At 38.3% G+C, this 17,873-nt stretch overlaps 1 protein-coding gene across 1 annotated transcript in view; it reads left to right on the top strand.

Moving 5' to 3' along the window:
* The window catches only part of DIAPH2 (diaphanous related formin 2), a 170,725-nt gene that overhangs the window by 10,336 nt on the left and 142,516 nt on the right, over positions 1 to 17,873 (top strand). The window contains exons 2-8 of the mRNA XM_066338673.1: positions 5,548 to 5,580; positions 7,912 to 8,088; positions 8,934 to 9,038; positions 12,597 to 12,617; positions 16,763 to 16,902; positions 17,288 to 17,362; positions 17,444 to 17,513. Coding sequence (XP_066194770.1) covers positions 5,548 to 5,580; positions 7,912 to 8,088; positions 8,934 to 9,038; positions 12,597 to 12,617; positions 16,763 to 16,902; positions 17,288 to 17,362; positions 17,444 to 17,513 — 621 coding nt within the window. The remainder of the gene's footprint in view (positions 1 to 5,547; positions 5,581 to 7,911; positions 8,089 to 8,933; positions 9,039 to 12,596; positions 12,618 to 16,762; positions 16,903 to 17,287; positions 17,363 to 17,443; positions 17,514 to 17,873) is intronic.

Genomic DNA, 17,873 nt, shown 5'->3' with positions numbered 1-17,873 from the left:
GGAAGTGAGGCATAAAAGGAGGCCTGTTCTCACTCCTCTTCATTGACCCAACTCGGAGCTTTAGAGCAGCTCTCATCAGCCCCAGCAGCTCCCCAGTGTGTCTGAATGAAAACTCAGCCCCTGAGAGCCCAGGAGCAGGGGCAAAAGATGAGCAGCAATTCAGTGCACATCAAGTGTTGCTACCCAGCAAAACTGCTTTGTGCTGCCACTGTCATGGGAGCAAAGAGCTCAATCCCACTGCCTGTATCTAAGCAGAAAATTGAGATAAAGTCTGCACTTAACTGTGTCAGGAATTGTTTCGACATCGTTTCTCCAGTTTAACTGTTTCAGAATATTTCAAAAGCCCTTCACAATAATATTATACCAAAAAAGCAAAAGCCAAGTTACTGAAAAACTCAAAGCTCAAGTCAACTACACTTTTGAAAAATGAACAGCAGAGGTCCAGTGCTGAGCATGGTTCTGCTAGGCACACTTTGCAGGAAAGCAGCATGGCTCTTTCCAAAGTCTAGTTTGCAGAAGTTTTAACAGCAAGCTGTTGATAATTTGAACTGAGGAATGTAAAAGCTGTAGAGCATTCTGAGGAGATGTGTTTTCCTGTAACAAAACCCATGCTGTCTCTAATGAAAAGCATGCTGCACTGTCACAAGGCATTTTTTCAAGGTGCTCAAAGCAGAACTTCTCTTGCAGAATCCCTAGATATCAGGACAGGACCCAGACCCTGGATGTAGCAGGGGCTGCATGGAGAACTGTGCAGTTTTGTAGCAGGGTTATGAACCCTACTGGTCCTGGGCTGCTGGTGTGGCAGCTTATCTGATATAGTCGGTGTGGAGACTTGGTGAGAAATGTTTGCATTTCATCTACGGCTCTGGAAAATGCCAGAACTTCCTTAATTTGCTTCTGCACTAGCAGATGTTTCTGCAGTTGTCTAGCCTGATCTGATTGTCCTGCTGCCACCCTTGCCCTGTGTCTCACACCCGGCACTTTTGTTGGCTTAGGCTGACGTGGAACTGCAGCTTTTGGGAAAAAAAAAAAAAAAAATAAATAAAACAATTATAATTTTCTTCTGTTTTTTAAAGCTTATTTATCAATGAGCACCGAGAAACCATTGTCTGAAACAAACTTTTCAAAACAGTGATGGCAGTTTGAGCTTCAAATTATATATTTATATATATATATGTATAAAAGTTAGTTCAGATGTCTTCCTCATCTCCTTTTGTACCTTCAGTTACAAAGCATTGACTATGTTTGTTTACAGTGATTTTTTTTTTTAAATGTATTTCTGGCTGAATTTTCTGTTTTGTAAAACCTCATCCCCTGGCATTTGTGAGGGGAGTGTTTGATATGATTCCCAAGCCTCTAGCATGGGTTCCCTCCCCTTCTGTTTGGGAGCAGTGCTGAGGCATCTCCCAGCAGGCAATTAAAGAATTGCTGCCCTCTGCTGTTAATGATTTACCAGCCTGGGTGACCCTCGGGCTTTATTTAGCGTGAGGAATTGTCAGACTTATTTCTGCAGCATTGCTCATTTGTGGATGGTCATTCTCCTGGGAGGAAAACAGTTCTCCATTTTGGCAGTCCATGTTTCCCTCTGTCTTCAGGCTCTAGGTTAAGCCTTCATTTTAAAAAAAACTGAATAATCAAGGAGTTTTTGAAACAAGCAGCTGCAAGGCAAACAAGATTTTTTCCATATGGTGTCATATAGACCAAATGGAAGTGTACAACAATAGTAACAAAACTATTGGTATTGCTCAATTCAAGTGTTTTTGAGAAAGCAGATGGATTAAAACAGTCATTTGAAGGTTTTTCTGAAAGCATGGTGAATGCTCCTTGAAGTGCGAAAAATATTATGCTAAAGCAAACATTAGTAATAAAATTAATAAAAATATAAATCACAAAACATCAGGTATGCTTCATCCTGCGTAAAGATCTTGAAAGGCCTAAATGAGTGTGTAGTCCTGTTTTCTGCACATCTGCTTTTATGACTTGGGTATCTTTTCACAATTTCCTAGGTGCCTTTTTAGATTTAATTGCAAAACTGAATATGATAGCAGATGGTTAAATTGTCTAATGGGAACATTATTCATTCTCTGAACTGAAGAACAGAGGTTGTAGGAGTGAATTCTATTTTATGAGTAAGACCTAGATTCAAGATGCAGACAACTTTTTGTACTTCATATATTAACCAGTTTTATATTTGTCCCTTTAAACTCTCGTGGTTCAGGTGCTCATATGGGAAGTTATTCCTTTCCTGCTTGTATGCAAATTAAAAAGCTCTTGACCTTGATTTGAGCTGTACCAGGCCTTTTGCAGGTGTTGAATTTGAGCTAAATTTTAGAAAACAGTAATATCTGCTCCATTAAAAAACAAAAAACCCCCAAACAAACAAAAACAAACAAATACACTACCACCCCAAACAAAACAAAAAACCCCCAAAAAACCAAACAAAGCATGGAAGTTAAGAGAAGGTCAAGTTTCTGATTGTTGCTGGGAGCAGTGGGAGCTGTGCAGGAGTGGGTGTCCCAGCACACCACAATTTGCCTGGGCACTGGAGTGAAAATTGCTGTGAATTTCAAAAGTTACCCATCTGATCATTGTTCATCCTGCATATGGTGATCTGGGAGTTGCTGCTGGTTTGATTTTTGTGGTGAGATTGAGATTTCTGAGCATAACAATTCAGAACATGGCAATGTAATACTTAAATATAATCAGCCCATGTCAACACATCTCAGTTTACAACTCATGGCCAGCTTAAGTGATTTGGAAGGTTTTATTAAAGCACAGGTTAGAAAAAGGTATAAAAAAGTACCTTGCTGTGAGTTTTGTATTAAAAGTTGATGCAATCAGCTCAAGTAATTTAATTCTGTGAATGTGACATTGTTGCTGCTGTAGCCTGCATCGTTTGCATGGAGAAAGCAGTGCTTTCTGCATCAAGAAATAAAGTGATCTATGAATATCTTTCTACTGTTTTCATGTGCAAGATTTCAATTACTCAGAATATTAACTTGGCTGAGACCTTTTGAGATAAAAGAATTGTCTGATGCAGTTGCATTAGTACGTGCTATTATTTTTGTGTGCTTTGCTGTCACGATCTGTCTGTACCAATGAAAGTAGCCAGATACACAGAGTAAACTAAGACTGGGAAGAGTGAGTAGAAAATGATATTAACTATTGATAGACTGGAAAGGGAGAAGCTGTATCACTTAAATCTTCTAAGCAAAGAATGAAGTCCATCAGTAGAAAATGCCTTCTTTGGTATAGAAGCTGAAGAAGTTCTGTGGTTTGTGTAGTAGACATTGTAACTAGGAGAGAGAGATGATCTATAGCTGTCTTAAAGTGTATGTGTTATTATACATAGAAGTTTGATATCCCTTATCTGCAAATATTTGCTCAGAGATTTTTTTGTGAAGCTTTTTCTCTAGGGCTGCTCCTGCAAACAGGGACTCAATGTCTTTAACAAGCTAGGAAGGTGTAGATTTTTCTGTCTTGTCTTGCTCTGGCTGTCTCATAGATGGCTGATAGAATAATGCTAGAGGACTACAGAATCTGCAATATCTTGAATTTCCTTCTAGGGAGGTAAACTACTTTTAGGTTATGTTCTGAAATCAGCCTGGAAGTGCGATTTCTTTGTTAGTACAAGAGGTTGTCAAAATTGTATGAGGATCTGCAGGTACAGAACTGCCTTGACTTTGCCTCCAGCTACTTGCAATGTCTCTCCTACCTGTTAAATGTGGTGCTTATCTCGAGTGGCTGCTGGCAGCAGTGGAGCTTGTGCAGCGCAAGAATATCTGGGAAGAGTGCTTGCAGGGTCTGAAAAAAATGCAGTGTGCTATCTTGTTTTAGTATTCTGTATTTTGCCCAGAGGAGTTTGAGTGACAAATGCAATATAAGTGTAGAGATGAGGTAGATGATCCTGTTCCAGCTTCTGGCAGAGATTGACAGTACTTAAATGAGAAGGGGGAAAAAAACATTCTCATACAAGCAGCTCCTAAAATGCATATGGAGTTTCAGAACTTCTTGCTTGCCTGGCTGTCTCTGGGCTAAAAACAGGGTTAGGCTTTACTTCATTTTTCTCTGTAATCTCAGTAAAAAGGCTTATTTACCAGAGTGGTAAGTGAACATCTTAGTTCTGATTTCAAGATGGTAAATTCCGTGCTAAGTCCAGGAGAGGTGTAAGGAAGGGCATTGAGATGTGGTGGTTTGGAAGGTGAAAGGTTGGTGTCAACATCTGGGTTTGGAGATGGTCTGTACTGGGTTAAGCTCAGGTGGAGTTTGTTCAGAACAGCCCATCTGGTGCTCTGTCCTAGGTTTGTGACCAAAACAGCACTGACAAGAAAGAGCCCCTGTTCTTCAGCTTGTGCTGACCAGCTGTTGCCAGTGTCCAGGATTTCTGTTTCTTGTGAGCTCCCTCCAGGAGCAGGGTGGGTGGTCTGGAGGTGGGGACACAGCCAGGACAGCTCATCCACAGTGACCAAAGACATTCCAAAACCTACCACATCATGCTGGGCAATGAACACAGGGCTGCAGGGTGGCGAGGAGGAGTTTATTCCAAATCATCAGGTGCTCAGAAGCTGGGTAGGCATTGGCCTGCTGGTGCCAAATCATGGCTTTTTTTTCTTTTTTTTTTTTTTTTCTTCTTCCCTTTTTTCCCATCTGGTACTACATTGTCGTTATATCTCAACCATCAAGTTTTTCTAGCTTTTGTACTCCTGATTGGCTACATGATGCTGCTGGGAGGGAATGAGCAAGCAACTCTGTTGGGACTGACCTGTGAGCCAGGGTCATCCTCTCCACTGTGCAATGTACTTCTGAATTCTTCTCAAATTCTGTCCCCCCACGAGTTCCAGACCTTAACTCTTACTCATGACAGTGCTGTGTGTCAATTGGGCAAAGTTCACAAACCAAATGCTTCCTTGATAATTAATGATTGTTGCTGTTGGTGTGCGATGTGGGTGGCTTTTTTGTCCATGAATAAAAATATAACGTTGGTGATTGCCATCAGCAGGATTTTCCTGCTTCAGGAAGAAGTGACGGGGCAAAAGGAGGGAGGGAGAGTGGTTTGTGCATCATCAGTTCAGACTTCAGGCAGTTCATCTCCAGGCTGACATGGCTCAGTGTCCAGGAGCACTTGGCAGGAGGCTGCACAAGTTTGGGCACAGGGAAGTGCCTGGGCAGAGCTGAGAGTTCCCCGTGGCTCTGCTGACGCACTCGGGAGTCCAGGAGTCCGTGTTTGTTTTGGAAACCCTTCTGAGAGACCAGGCTGCTCTTTTGTGCAATAGTGGGGGTGCTGCAGCACTGCAGGCTTCAGGCTCATCAGTTACATACTCAGGATAAGGTACAATGGGATGCAAGCTTGCTTTTTCACAGAAAAGGCAGGAGATTCCATGTCCATTCGCCTGCAGCTTTTTTTAGAGCACTTAGTGACATTTCAAATGCTTTTTAATGTTCAAATACATGAAATAAACGTCTTTATTCTGAAGCAGTAGGTAACGCTGTCTTTTTTTCTTTGATTTGTGTGTTGTTTTTTGTGTCTTTTTTTGTTTTTTTTAATAGAATATTCAAATAAAAACTTTGGCAGATGATGTGGTAAGGTCTTTGTAGCATCTTAATATACAATGGTAACTCCTGCTGCATGCTACTTTACTCAATGTTGTGGACAAAAGAACAGTCTTATAAGGATATTAAGCATTAGATTTCAGAAAATTGAGTGACTGTTCCTAAAGATCTTAAATTCTGAGTTCAGTTGAAGTAGATTAATAATGATTTCTATTTGGAGAAACTTCTTTAAGCACATTTTAAATACTTTAGTAATACTGTGGCTGTGTTGAAACTGTTACTCAACAGTTGAAGTGTTATTTCTCTTGACCTTCTCTTTACCAATAAATGATCTGCAGTGTTTCTTCAAAGTTGGTTGCCACATGATTCAAGTGGAACCATTTTGAGTAATAAATGTGTACTGAATGCCAAAGAACAAGTTTGTATTCAGTAGCACTAATTTGATAAAGCTGAATACTTTGAAACTGGTTCCAAAGTTTGTTTTTGTTTTTGTTTGTTTTTTTTTTTTTTTTTTTTTTTTTTTTAGAAACTTATATCAAAATTGATTTAATTAAAATTGCAGCCTTGTATTTTATATATAAAATAAAACCAGGCTGGTTTTTAGTTAATGATTGTCAGCACATCTGCAATGAGGAAATGGTGCCTGGTAATCACATAGAATATTCCTTTGTGTCTTTCAAGTGATCTCACCGGTGCAATCTCCTTGAACAAATTTTATGTTAATCAGTTATGCTTGAAACAGATGACAGTGTGGTGAAATTGGATCTTAAATGACTTTTTGTGACTGTTGAATGGTCAACAAAAAGCTGAATTTGGCTAAATTTGGATACTGCCTTTCAGGCATTGTCGTATCCTTGGCCTTTTCACCAGGCTATGCCCTAATTTTAGTTTCCAAAAATGTAATTTAAACTACTCTAATAAGGTAGAAAATGGATTAAAGTGATATCCTTGCTTTGTCAAAGATATTAACAGTATCCTTGTAAGTATTGTGCTTCTGTCCACGAATATAAAAAATATTTAAGGAAGAGGAAAACTCCCCTACCACCCCCCCCACAAAAAAAAAAAAAAAAAAAAAAAAGTTAAAAAGAAATTCAAAGGGAATGCAGCTTATCTAGGGACACATTCCTTCAGAAATTTAAGGTAATCTTGTAGGATCTCAAAAATTACAAAAACAACAACAAAAATGTATTAAACCCCCAAAACAACAGAAAAATAGTATTTCTTCTCCATATGCCACAGCTGTTGTTCTGATGTCTCCACTCTGGACTCACTAATCTGAAATGAATCAAAATTTTTGCAAACAAAGTACTCCATCCAACGTTTCACACCTCAGAGAGGTTGTTTAATTGTAGCCAATATAAATTTTGGTGTACATGGTATACATGGTGACCCTACATCAGCTGCTGTTAGATGGAAGCACATCTTCATAAGGCTGTTGAGTGCCTGAAACAAATACAGGAGTATTTGTGGATGCAGACAGTTCTTTGAGGAAAATTGCTATATGCATGATGTTCTTGAACATATATATGTATATAAGTATTAAAAAAATGAAGACAGTTATTAAAAAATTCGGAGTCTATTCAGAATAGAGTTATACACAACACATAAAGACAGCCTTATAAGGAGGGTGCTGATTATTTCCAATATTAACCCAGTAACTGAGCATGCTTGCAGCCCAGGAGGTGGGGATGGGGATCAGCCCTAACCAGAGAACACCCTGGCAGTGTCTGATGCTTCCACCAACGTCTGGCCGTGTGTTTAACCATGGGTGGCTGCTTCTGTGTGGGCAATCCATCACCTGGCTTTCTAAAGCTCGGCACTAATTCCAGGAGTTCCTACTCAAAAACTCTTCAAGGAGTTGTGAGCTGTGCTTGGAGCATTAATTCCTCTACAAACTTTATTTTACTTTGGCAGGATTTTTTGATAAGCCTGATGGACTTGTGAGTATCTCCTTCCCAACACTGCCTTTTTCAGTTGTCCTCCAAGGACTTATACCTCTTCAGGGGAAGGAGCATTGGACATTCATTACCTTTGTGGTACCATAATTATTCACTATCACATAATTAGAGGGTAATGGAAGAAGATGAGCTGAAGATATTGAACTGCTAAGAATTTAACCTATCTGGTGCAAATTTGGATCAGTGAGAAATATTTAAATCTCTTTTGCATGTGACCTATCATGAGTTTACCTTATATGTTATTGTCTTTCTGTGCAAAGTAATCTCTTAATATTAGAGTATTTTTACTTACAGTTCAGTTTAACTCTGCTGCTTGAATTAACTAAAAACACGTGCATTGCTGCCATGTAATTGGCTGCTTTTCTCTGTTTCTATTTCTGCTTATTTTTGAATGTCTTTGCAGCGTGACAGAATCACAAGCTTCAGGAAATCAGCAGTGAAAAGAGAGAAGCCTCTCATTCAGCATCCTATTGACTCCCAGCCTTCCATTAGTGAGATCCCACATGCCCAGGCACTTGTTGATGAGCGCTGCATGAACTTATCAGAAAAAGAAGTTATGGATCTCTTTGAAAAAATGATGGTAAGGTGTGGGTATGGGGAAGAACTGTCGTGTTCCACTGGGTAGCTCAGCTCTGTTCAGTGGAGCTGTGAATGTCTTTTGAAGGATTGGATAAGTGTTAATTAAGTCTTGCTTGCTTTGCTTGTTAAGGGATTAGTTTTTACCTTTTCCAAGTCATGTTAATTGAAGCTGATAGGTCTGTCTCAGAGAGACCAACAGTTCTGTGACAAGGCTGTTCAACAGTTGTCACTGCAGGAACATTGGCTGCTCTGAGGTGCCAGTCTGAAGTTACTTTGACTTTTAATGGCAAGCCTAGTAATGACTGCATTGTATTTTAATCAGTTATTAAGTTAAAGTAGTGTCCTAATAGATGTAATCTAGCAGAGCATTTTGACTTTTAGGCTTGTTTTAAATATATCAGTTGAAACAATTTCACCTCTACCCCTTCTACAGGCTAATGATCCATGTAATTACAGCCTTCTGATTAGATAGTGCAGGAATGATGTCCACTGTGATAAGATTTCTCTAAAAACACAGGAACATCACAAGAGTTGACATTTATGCATCTGCTTGAGGTGTAGAATTGTTGTGCTTTTCCTCTAGTTTTACTTCTTGAGCCAAATTTCACAAATGTTAGCTACCCTTGATTCAGTTTAAATTTTGTCTAAATCTCAACAGCAGTGAACATTTCAGGTGACAGAATTGTGAAAATCAGGGCAAAATCAAACACATGCATATCAAGTGGAAAAAAGTCACTTCTATTTGTTTGAAAATTGATTGTTCAACAAAAGTAGCTTAAAAAGAATAAAGGCTAATAAAAATTCTGAGATGTTATTCCTGATGTTTTGTGGTCTGTTCCTTTGCAGGAAGACATGAACCTGAACGAGGAACGTAAAGCTCCTTTACGAGACAAAGACCTGAGCACAAAACGTGAGATGGTTGTCCAGTACATTTCTGCAACTGCCAAATCTGTAAGTACTCAGCTTTCCAGGGCACACCTGAGGAAGGAACTTAGCTTTGAGTCTGAGGCTTTTCAGGCTTGAAACTTGATTTTTTTTGTCTGGATTTATCTAAGAGTGATAGGAAAAAATAAGTGTGTTCTTGCTAACACACTTCTAAATGCTTGCAGCTGCATCTGAGCAGTTAGTTTGCATTTCCCTTGCTGAGCAATGTAAAAACTTGATCCTTTCTTAGAAACTATAAGAAATGGCAAATCCAGTGATGTGGAGTCATGGATGGAACCTGATCATATTTCTGTGCAATTCATCTTAAGAATTTTTTGGTGCCCATAGTTTCTGACTTGGTGATTTCTGTAGCAATGTATGCACTAGACTCCTTTAGTGAAAAAATGGTCTTAAAACCAGTTTCAAATTACATTTTGAATAGAAAAAAATGTTTTGACTTTTCATTGATGTTGATTATTCTCTAACTTAATTGATTGGTTAACCCTTCATGCAGAATTGTTGAAGTTTAACTTCTTTAAGGTGCAAAGAGTATACTAAGGAAATGACTGGATACCCCAATGTTTTTGGGGTGGAGAAATAAAATTACAAGTAGTGAAGAGCTGCAGTTTATTTTCTGCAGTTGAACTGCTCATACTAATTAGTTATACTCCAGCAATGCTTTGTATGTGTTAAAAGTTAACTGTGGCAAATAGAGAAATAAGATTATGTTGGTGTCTGCCTAAGGAATCTTTAGGCGTGGTCTGCAAGCAGTACAGTTGACTTGTCCCTTGTTAACCTTGAAAATCAGCTCTGCAGAGTTAAATTTCAAACATTAGGACTACAATGACATATAATTATTATGAAAATGCCTTGCATGAAACATTATAAACTTCATGAGGAAAAGCTTGTGTTATAATGCTGATGAAATGGTAATGAAAATGGTTATTTAAGTTCTGAGAGGAGTGATGTTCCTGCACGAGTTCATCTTAAACAAAATCCACAGTCCTTTAGTGTATGCTGGAAGGAATCCAGTGCTTTAAGCATGATCTAACTAAATGTACAAATTACTGGAGAATTATTCAAGCTTATGCAGTGAATGTTATGAACCATGAGCTAGACTGTCTTTGGGAACTGTTAATTATGCTTCGTAAGGTTTTTATCATCACTTGATGATCAATATTAAATCTGAAATTTTTCTTAGTATGCAAAAATACTTCATTGAAGCAGTAGGAAGTGGAAATAGAAACTGAAGTATTTGTGTTTTTCCCCACAAAGTAGTCGAACAATGGTGATGTCTCTCATGTACACTGCAATTGAAATGCAGTTGCCTCAAGCTCCAGATTTGTGCAGCTGAATAAGGAAAGCATGGCTACCATTGCATGGCTCACTGCTGCAATTTTATTGCATTGCTCCCCATGTGTGCTGCAGCATGGGAAATGTAACAGAACTAGGAATATATTTGTCCAAATGTACTAACAGTTTAAAACCCAAGTCATTCTAAAAGGTCCTCGTTCATATATGTGCACTTTGAGGTAAAGTCAGCCCCGGTGTGGATGTTTTACATATTGCGAAGTGTTTTTCCTGGAGGAAAAACAGCTCCTATTGAAGTCTGTGTGCTTCAGTATGTCCTCCTTGCAATTGAATCACAGCATTTTAATGGAATCTTTCACAAATGTCCATTACCTTTCTGTAGCGTATTGTCCTAATTTAACTTTTAAATTGCTGGCATCTTGATTGTTAAAAAAAATCTAAAATACAGAGGTTAATTTTAAAATGTTGATTGGGATCTTAAAGTGGCACAAAATCTCTTTTACTTGTAATTTCGTCTTCTGCTTAGTGCAACTACTATTCTGCTCAATGAATTCAAGTCCTAATCAATCTTTACTGCATCATGAATTGTCAAACTTTCTTTTCTTCAGGATTGTCTTCCATGAAAATGCTGATTGCATTCAAAATTATTTGTCTTTAGATTTTCTACACTTTTCTTTTGTCACAGATAACTATCTGTCTTCCTTTTTTACACTGAAAATACTTGGCTCTTCTGCTTAGAGCTCACAGAACATTTAACAGTTGATGTGACTTTTCTTGCAGTTCATTTCATGTTTGTTTTAATTAGGCTTTTGAGCTCCCTCCCTTCTTGTGAAAATATCACTTTCATTTGCTGATATTGTCTTAACCTGATTATTTTAAATTTGATGCTTCATTTTCTCTGCCTGTGTGCTGGCTGCAGCATGTTGACCATGCTTTTCTGAAACACTTATCTTCAGAGTTCTGCGAAAGGAACTTTGGGTTTCACTGAGTGAAGAAAATTTTTCCTTTGCGATGGAGGACATGTAGAAGCTGATGAGCTGGATGCTGTCATGGGGAGTGATTTTCTGTGCTTCTCATTCCTTCTCTCACTTGAAGAGATAGATTGTTGACCATGGAAATTGTACCTGAGAACTGGTGAAGGATTGAAATTCCATTTCAGAGCTGAACCTGGTGACCTTTTGTACTGTACTGAATAGTTGGACATTGGTGAGAGGAGAAGATAGTAAATTAGGAGGAGAGATTGTCTGGTGGTGGCAATCTCTTCTTGTGTTTCTAGAGGAAACTTCTTCAGGAAGAGAAGTGTTGATTGTGAAAGACTTGCAGGGACTTTTGTTTCAGAAGAGTTCCTAAAGGAAAAGATAAGAGTAGAAAATGAAGCAGGTAGAGGCTGAACAGATAGAGTCACATTCAGATCTCAGAACCAAGCCAGCTGGTGATCAGATAAAAGTGTTTATTCAATGAACTGGCTGCTGTCAGGCTGCAGCAGGTGAGCTGAGGGGGAGAGGATGCGCTGTTGGAGCAGATGTCCATTGTCCTGGTGTTCCCAGGAACGTGGCCATTTGTGCAGGGTGACAGAACAGGGCACAGATGTGCTGCTTTCCTGCAGTTTCCTCTGGGGAAAGTCAACTTTTTGTTCGTGAACAGAGAGAGATGCTGTGCCACGGTAAAGAGAAGATGGCATTCTGAAAATCACTGTTTAATTATCCATGTAATTAAAAGCATCCATACCGAGCAGTTGAATAAAAATGTCATGTGAGATTTTCTGAAATGCAAGTTGGAGTTATAACTGTAGGCTATGTTTTTGATTACGAAAACTTAATTAAATTCAGTGGTGACATCATCTAAACAGATCAAAAGCTCCATAATATAAGCAGTTGTTATACATACAAGGAAGTCAGTATGCCATTAGTGTGTTCTCAGTGTCATATATAAAGTATCTGACCTGATAATTTTAACAAATGGCATATTTAATCTTTCAAGATGCAGCTGTCAAGACAGGTATTTAGTTATTTGTTGTTAAATGCATCAAATACTGATGATTCAGCAACAGAACGTAAGAATTTGAAATTGTTGCTCCTGCCACAGAGCTGCTCTTTTCCTGTTGAGTCCCTAAACCGGTTGATAAAGTAATAAGAGAATGTAACTACTACTAATGATTAAACACTGAAAAATGTGTGTGCAACTACATCCTACTAAGTACTGTGCTGTGTTTATTTATGTATTATTATTATCTTTTTTACACAATAACCTCTCTTGGCTGACCACTGCATGCAGATAGTCGGAAGTAAAGTTCCGGTGAGTACGAACATAAGAGTTTTGTTTCCTCTTATGAACTTCCCCTCTTAGAGATTAGGCTGGAATATTTTGGACTTTTATCTGGGTTTTAAAAGTTCAGTGGGCACAACTGGATCCTTGGTTTCTCAAAATAATTGTCAACCACCTCAAACAAGTTTATCTTACCAGTGTGAGATTATTGCTTACACTTCTGAGGGATTTCTTTGAGTTTTCGGGAGTTTATTTCCAAATACTCCAAACTCACTGAGCTCATCTCTTCATTGTGAGCAACAAATATGATTTAAGGTTGTCTTTTTATTGAAGGCAAGCACTTGAAATTTTCAACTGACAGTATTTGGCTTATGTCATTCTGTTTAGATGTGGAATTTTATGTCTTAATTGTTATTATTTGTTGCTTGTCTTGGAAATGCCAACTTCAGCAGATTAGTGTGAGAATAAGATTAATTTAGAGGATTCAGGAGGTCATTAAGTTTAAGATGAGATCACCAAGAGCATAACTTTTCTCTTAGTAAAGACTCATCTACATTTTATGTTGTCTTGATTGAATTCAAATATTATTAACAAATATTTTGAATTTAACTTGTTGGAGTGAGTTCAGCGAGTTTTTGTTTCCTGGAAAAAAGTGTTTTTCTGGGGAAATAATTACAGATGAATTTTAAGCAGTGGTTGAAAACGAAGATGTTTTTTTAAATTATGGATGGACTTCTTTTTTATTACAGCCAAACCAGGTTTTTCAGGTCCAGCAAGACTTTCTGCTTGGGTCATATTCAGTAATTAAATTCTGTAGTAAAAATAATAGAAAACAATCTAACTAACAAGTTGTCTGATCATCACCTCAGATGTAGTTAGGATTTTATCCTACATACTGTATTCTTATATCTTTTTTTCTTGGCTTTGTTTTATTCAGAGTGGCCTTTAAAGATACTTTTATGTTCACCAGTACTTTTTAGTTTTGAACACACTGTTGGTTCTTCTCCTGACTGAGGAAAATACCTTCTATGTACTTACGTTTTTAAAAGTATTAGACTTTTGAGGAGACAAATTATTAATTTTCTAGTTCAGTGTGTTAAAAGTAGCTTCAAATAGTCCCTGCTGCTGTGTAATTTCCTTATGGTGTGAATTAGCCTGAACAGCTGCTTTGCAAATAGGTTATTTTGTAAAGGAAGCTGATATTCCCACAGTGGGCAGGGGAGAAATTCTAAGATGTTTTCTTCCTCATGCCTTTGAGTTCAGGGTCGGATAGACGGCAAGAACAGCTCTGCATTAAAAGAGTGTTTTTGTGCAAATAACTTGTTAAATACTAAAATAAGAAATGCTGTGCCTGGAGTATGGCTTCTGCATATTATTGCCTAACAAGTGCTTGCACCTCCGTGTGCTTCTTCCAGGATTCTTCCTCTAGGAACTCTCTGCTTCTGCCAGCACATGGAGCCATTTCCTTGAAGATTTACAGATTCACTGTCATCAGAGAGGAGAGGAATTTTGGGATGTTTCTGGTGGTGCTCTTGAGTTGTAGAGATTGCAGAAAGGAGGTTTCCCTGTTCGTGGGAACTTGGGAGCTTGAACTTTTTTGGGTTTTGCACAGCATCCTCAGCACTGTTGGGAATGCTGTGTGGTGCAGCTCTCATTTGAGTTGCTGTCAGTGAATCATTAATTAAGGCATCTCTGCCTTAATTGTGACACTCTGAAGGCGATTGGTCAGGAAGTAAATTCTAAGGTTTTCATTATTAAGCATTGGTTTAATCTCTGACTGTTCTGATGTGGGACCCAAGCCTCTTCAGTTTTTTCCTACTTCACTTTAGCTTTCATCTTCATTAGATGTTCTTCTGTAAAACATTTTTCACTGAGACCTTGTTCCTCAAAGTAAATGAAAAATGTTTTTGTTAAAATCTGATACATATGGAGGCATAGCTATACTTAAAGATAGTATTCCAATTAAGCTCTCTTTGAAGAGGGAAATAAAAGAGGTAGCACCTGGTTCAGCATTGGAGTTAGCATGGCTAGAGGTAAGACTGGATTGAGACTGAGACACTGATTGCAGGGAATAACACAAAATATTCCTGGTAAGCTAAAAATTCTGTGAAAGATTTCAAGAATGGGTTTTTATGAGCTGTCTTGAGTGACCATATTGAAGAGGGAGGAAAATAAGGAAGAGGAGTTGGTTGCTAACTGCTGTGCAGTTAAAGGTGCTTTTTGAAAGAACCAGTGAAGAAATGTACCTGTCCTGCAAGCCTTAGTATGTCCAGCTTCCTCCTTGGGATTTAGTAGAGCACACTGCCAGTTCTTTGAACTGTTGGTTCATTTTTTGAGGGAGTCATGAGTCTTCTGAAAATAAGGCACTAGGCAGAGCACGAGTGCTTCGCTGATGGCCTGGGTGGCGCAGAGAGGAGGCAGCAAGATCCCACCTTGGTTTAAAAGCAAAACAACAAGTAGCAAAGACTTCATGTTGCCCCAGCCTGAGCTGGAATCTCCTTTTGAGCCTGCAGCAGACTGCAGTGGAGGGACAAACTCATCTCTTGGGAAAAAAACACTGTCTTGCATTCTAGAGTGATTTTCAGGGTCTAGTTTAACAGGCAATAGCATTGACTGAAGTTGCCATTGTCTCATCTCTGTGCATTTTGTGGCTCTCAGCAGCATTTCTGTTCTCTTTCTACCGTTTGGGGGTTGGCTGAAATGACAAAATTTGTGCCCAGTTAGATCTGTATTGCATAGATGATGTGCAGTGATTACACACAAAATCTTTTCTGATTCCCATCTGTGCAATGGGTGGGATAAAGCTGTTCCTTTTTCCTAGTTCTTTACCTTATCATCCTTCAGAGTGATGATTTTTCTGAATTTTGATGATTTTTTAATATATTAGCCTGATTTACAAGCAGCTCCTACCCTTATAAAGATAATCCCCACCCATTTATTCCTTTCTCTTTTGGCGGAAGAGCATCTTTGATTAGGATGTTGATGGTGACTGATTCTAGTCCTTTTATGTCCTTCTTACTCATCTTTTCCTTGGTTCTTTGATGTGTACCTGGCATGTGATGCCCAGCTAAAGGTGCTTTGCATGTTAGGAAGGAATGTCCTCAAAGCTGTCACAGTGCAGAAGACCCTGTTGTCTCACTGCAGTCACAGTCTGTCCTGGTTTTGTTCTGAATCTGAAAGTACGTTGTGAACTCAGTTCTGGTTTGTGCCTTGAATCTGGCTAGGTCAAAGTCATGAAGTTAAATTTAGACAAGTCATTTTATCTTCAGCCATACTTCGTGTGTGTTTGGAAAATGAATGGTAAGAATTTGAACAGAGCGAACCTGAAGAATTGGAGCTTTGTGAAAGAGAGACAATTTGAATATTTGTAGTGGAAGAGATACAATTAAAACCAAATACATCTAAATCCTCTTCTAGGACAGGCACTTGATATTGCCTTTACACCCATGACATCTTTATCAGGTTCTCTTCAACAGACCCTTCAGAGCTAAGGAGCTTTAGGAGCTGCAAATGAATCAAAACCACTCTTCTGAAATAAGCTTACTGCAACTTGTCAGAGCTGTACAAAAGATTAGTTGCACCTTTCGGAAAAATATTTTGTCTTGTTCATGTGTTTGAATAATACAGCTCTAAAAACTGGTATTCAGGTATTTTAACAGTGAAATACTGTGTGAGTAGTTATTCTTCTGTAGTGGCACTTCAGCAGGAGAGAGCTCTGTCAAATCTACTTTATGTTTATTTTTGTGGCAAAAAAGCTCCTCTAGACACCTCTATTAGGGGCCAAACATGGACTATGGTACAGCTAAAAATTGGCTCATGAAGTTGCATGAACTGGGTTTTTTCTGTCTTTGTTTATGAATGATTGTTTCCAATACAGTGTTGTGAAGTAGCTGTTTAATACACTCTTATTTAATATCTTAATATAGCTGAATGATGGAATTAAATCTTATATTCAATTTGTAGTACATGAACTTTTACTCAAAGAAGTGAAAAAGATTCCAGCAAAAATAGTTATCCTTGTGATGTAAAACCTAAAGTGTTAAACTCTGATGTCAAATCCTTGAATACTTGTACTACGATTTGAAAATTCCTATGGAACTAATAGTCTTCTGTTTTATCATCTAAATAGTGTTTGATCACTAGAGCACTTACCAGCATTCTGCCTTCTGTGATAGGGTGGACTAAAAAACAGCAAGCATGAATGTACCCTGTCTTCACAAGAATATATCCATGAACTGAGATCTGGAATTTCAGATGAAAAACTTCTTAATTGCCTGGAGTCTTTGAGAGTGTCTCTAACCAGCAATCCAGTCAGGTAAGCAGAGCAATTTCTGCAGTAGTTTTCATCATGCTGTTTTTGCCAAGCGGCAGAGTTGTGGGCTTTGGGGGTTTTTTTTTGAAACCAGGGTAATTATGCTAATGCTTGTTGACAGGAGAGCAGTGTTGTCAGCACCCTGGATAAGGATATGTGAAATGTTTGCAGCTGTCTGCAGTATCTCCTCACCTTTCCCTTTGGCTTTCAGCAATCTGTGCTTGTTGGGACTGTTTGCCTTTGTTTCTGACCACATCTTTAGGGAAGTGAGACCAAAAGTGGAGCCTATGAAGGGATGCACAAGCAGTAAAGGAGAAACAGCTTTGCAGGTTTTGCATTTGATTAAGAAATAATTAAAAGCATTTTTCTTTGGTTTCTTATTTTCCAGCTGGGTTAACAATTTTGGGCATGAAGGTCTTGGACTTCTGTTGGATGCTTTGGAGAAGCTTCTGGACAAGAAACAGTAAGGACCTGGATCATTTGAAGGGAGGGATGGGGAGGTTGTGAAGATTTTCCTTATGTAATTTTCCTCATTCCTCTCAAGGCAAGAAAGTATTGATAAGAAGAATCAGCATAAACTTATCCAGTGCCTCAAAGCATTTATGAACAATAAGGTAAGTATTATTTTAAAGTCACATACTTCTGGCGTGATTGAGTTTTGTTGAGTTCAAGACGTGTATGGCATGTTAAATGTTGGAGAGGGAAGGAAAGTATGTCTATCTAGTGTTTCACTCTTTGGAAATGCAGGTCTTAGACTTAGTTTAACTTCTCTTGAAAATCTTCATGAACCTTCATGCATGTTTTTCTTAATTTTGTTAAACACTGTTGATCTTAGGAAATAAAATATTTGATAGAGAACAATAGAATAAATTTAAAGTAAGTGAATTTGGAAATTAATTACTTGAAATTGAAAAAAAATAACTTTCCAAATTCAGGCTTCAATACATGATTGTTAATATAATATACTTTTCACC

Source organism: Sylvia atricapilla, chromosome Z (assembly GCF_009819655.1).
Source record: "Sylvia atricapilla isolate bSylAtr1 chromosome Z, bSylAtr1.pri, whole genome shotgun sequence".
NCBI classification, from domain to species: domain Eukaryota; kingdom Metazoa; phylum Chordata; class Aves; order Passeriformes; family Sylviidae; genus Sylvia; species Sylvia atricapilla.
This window is presented reverse-complemented; position numbering and strand designations above follow the sequence as displayed.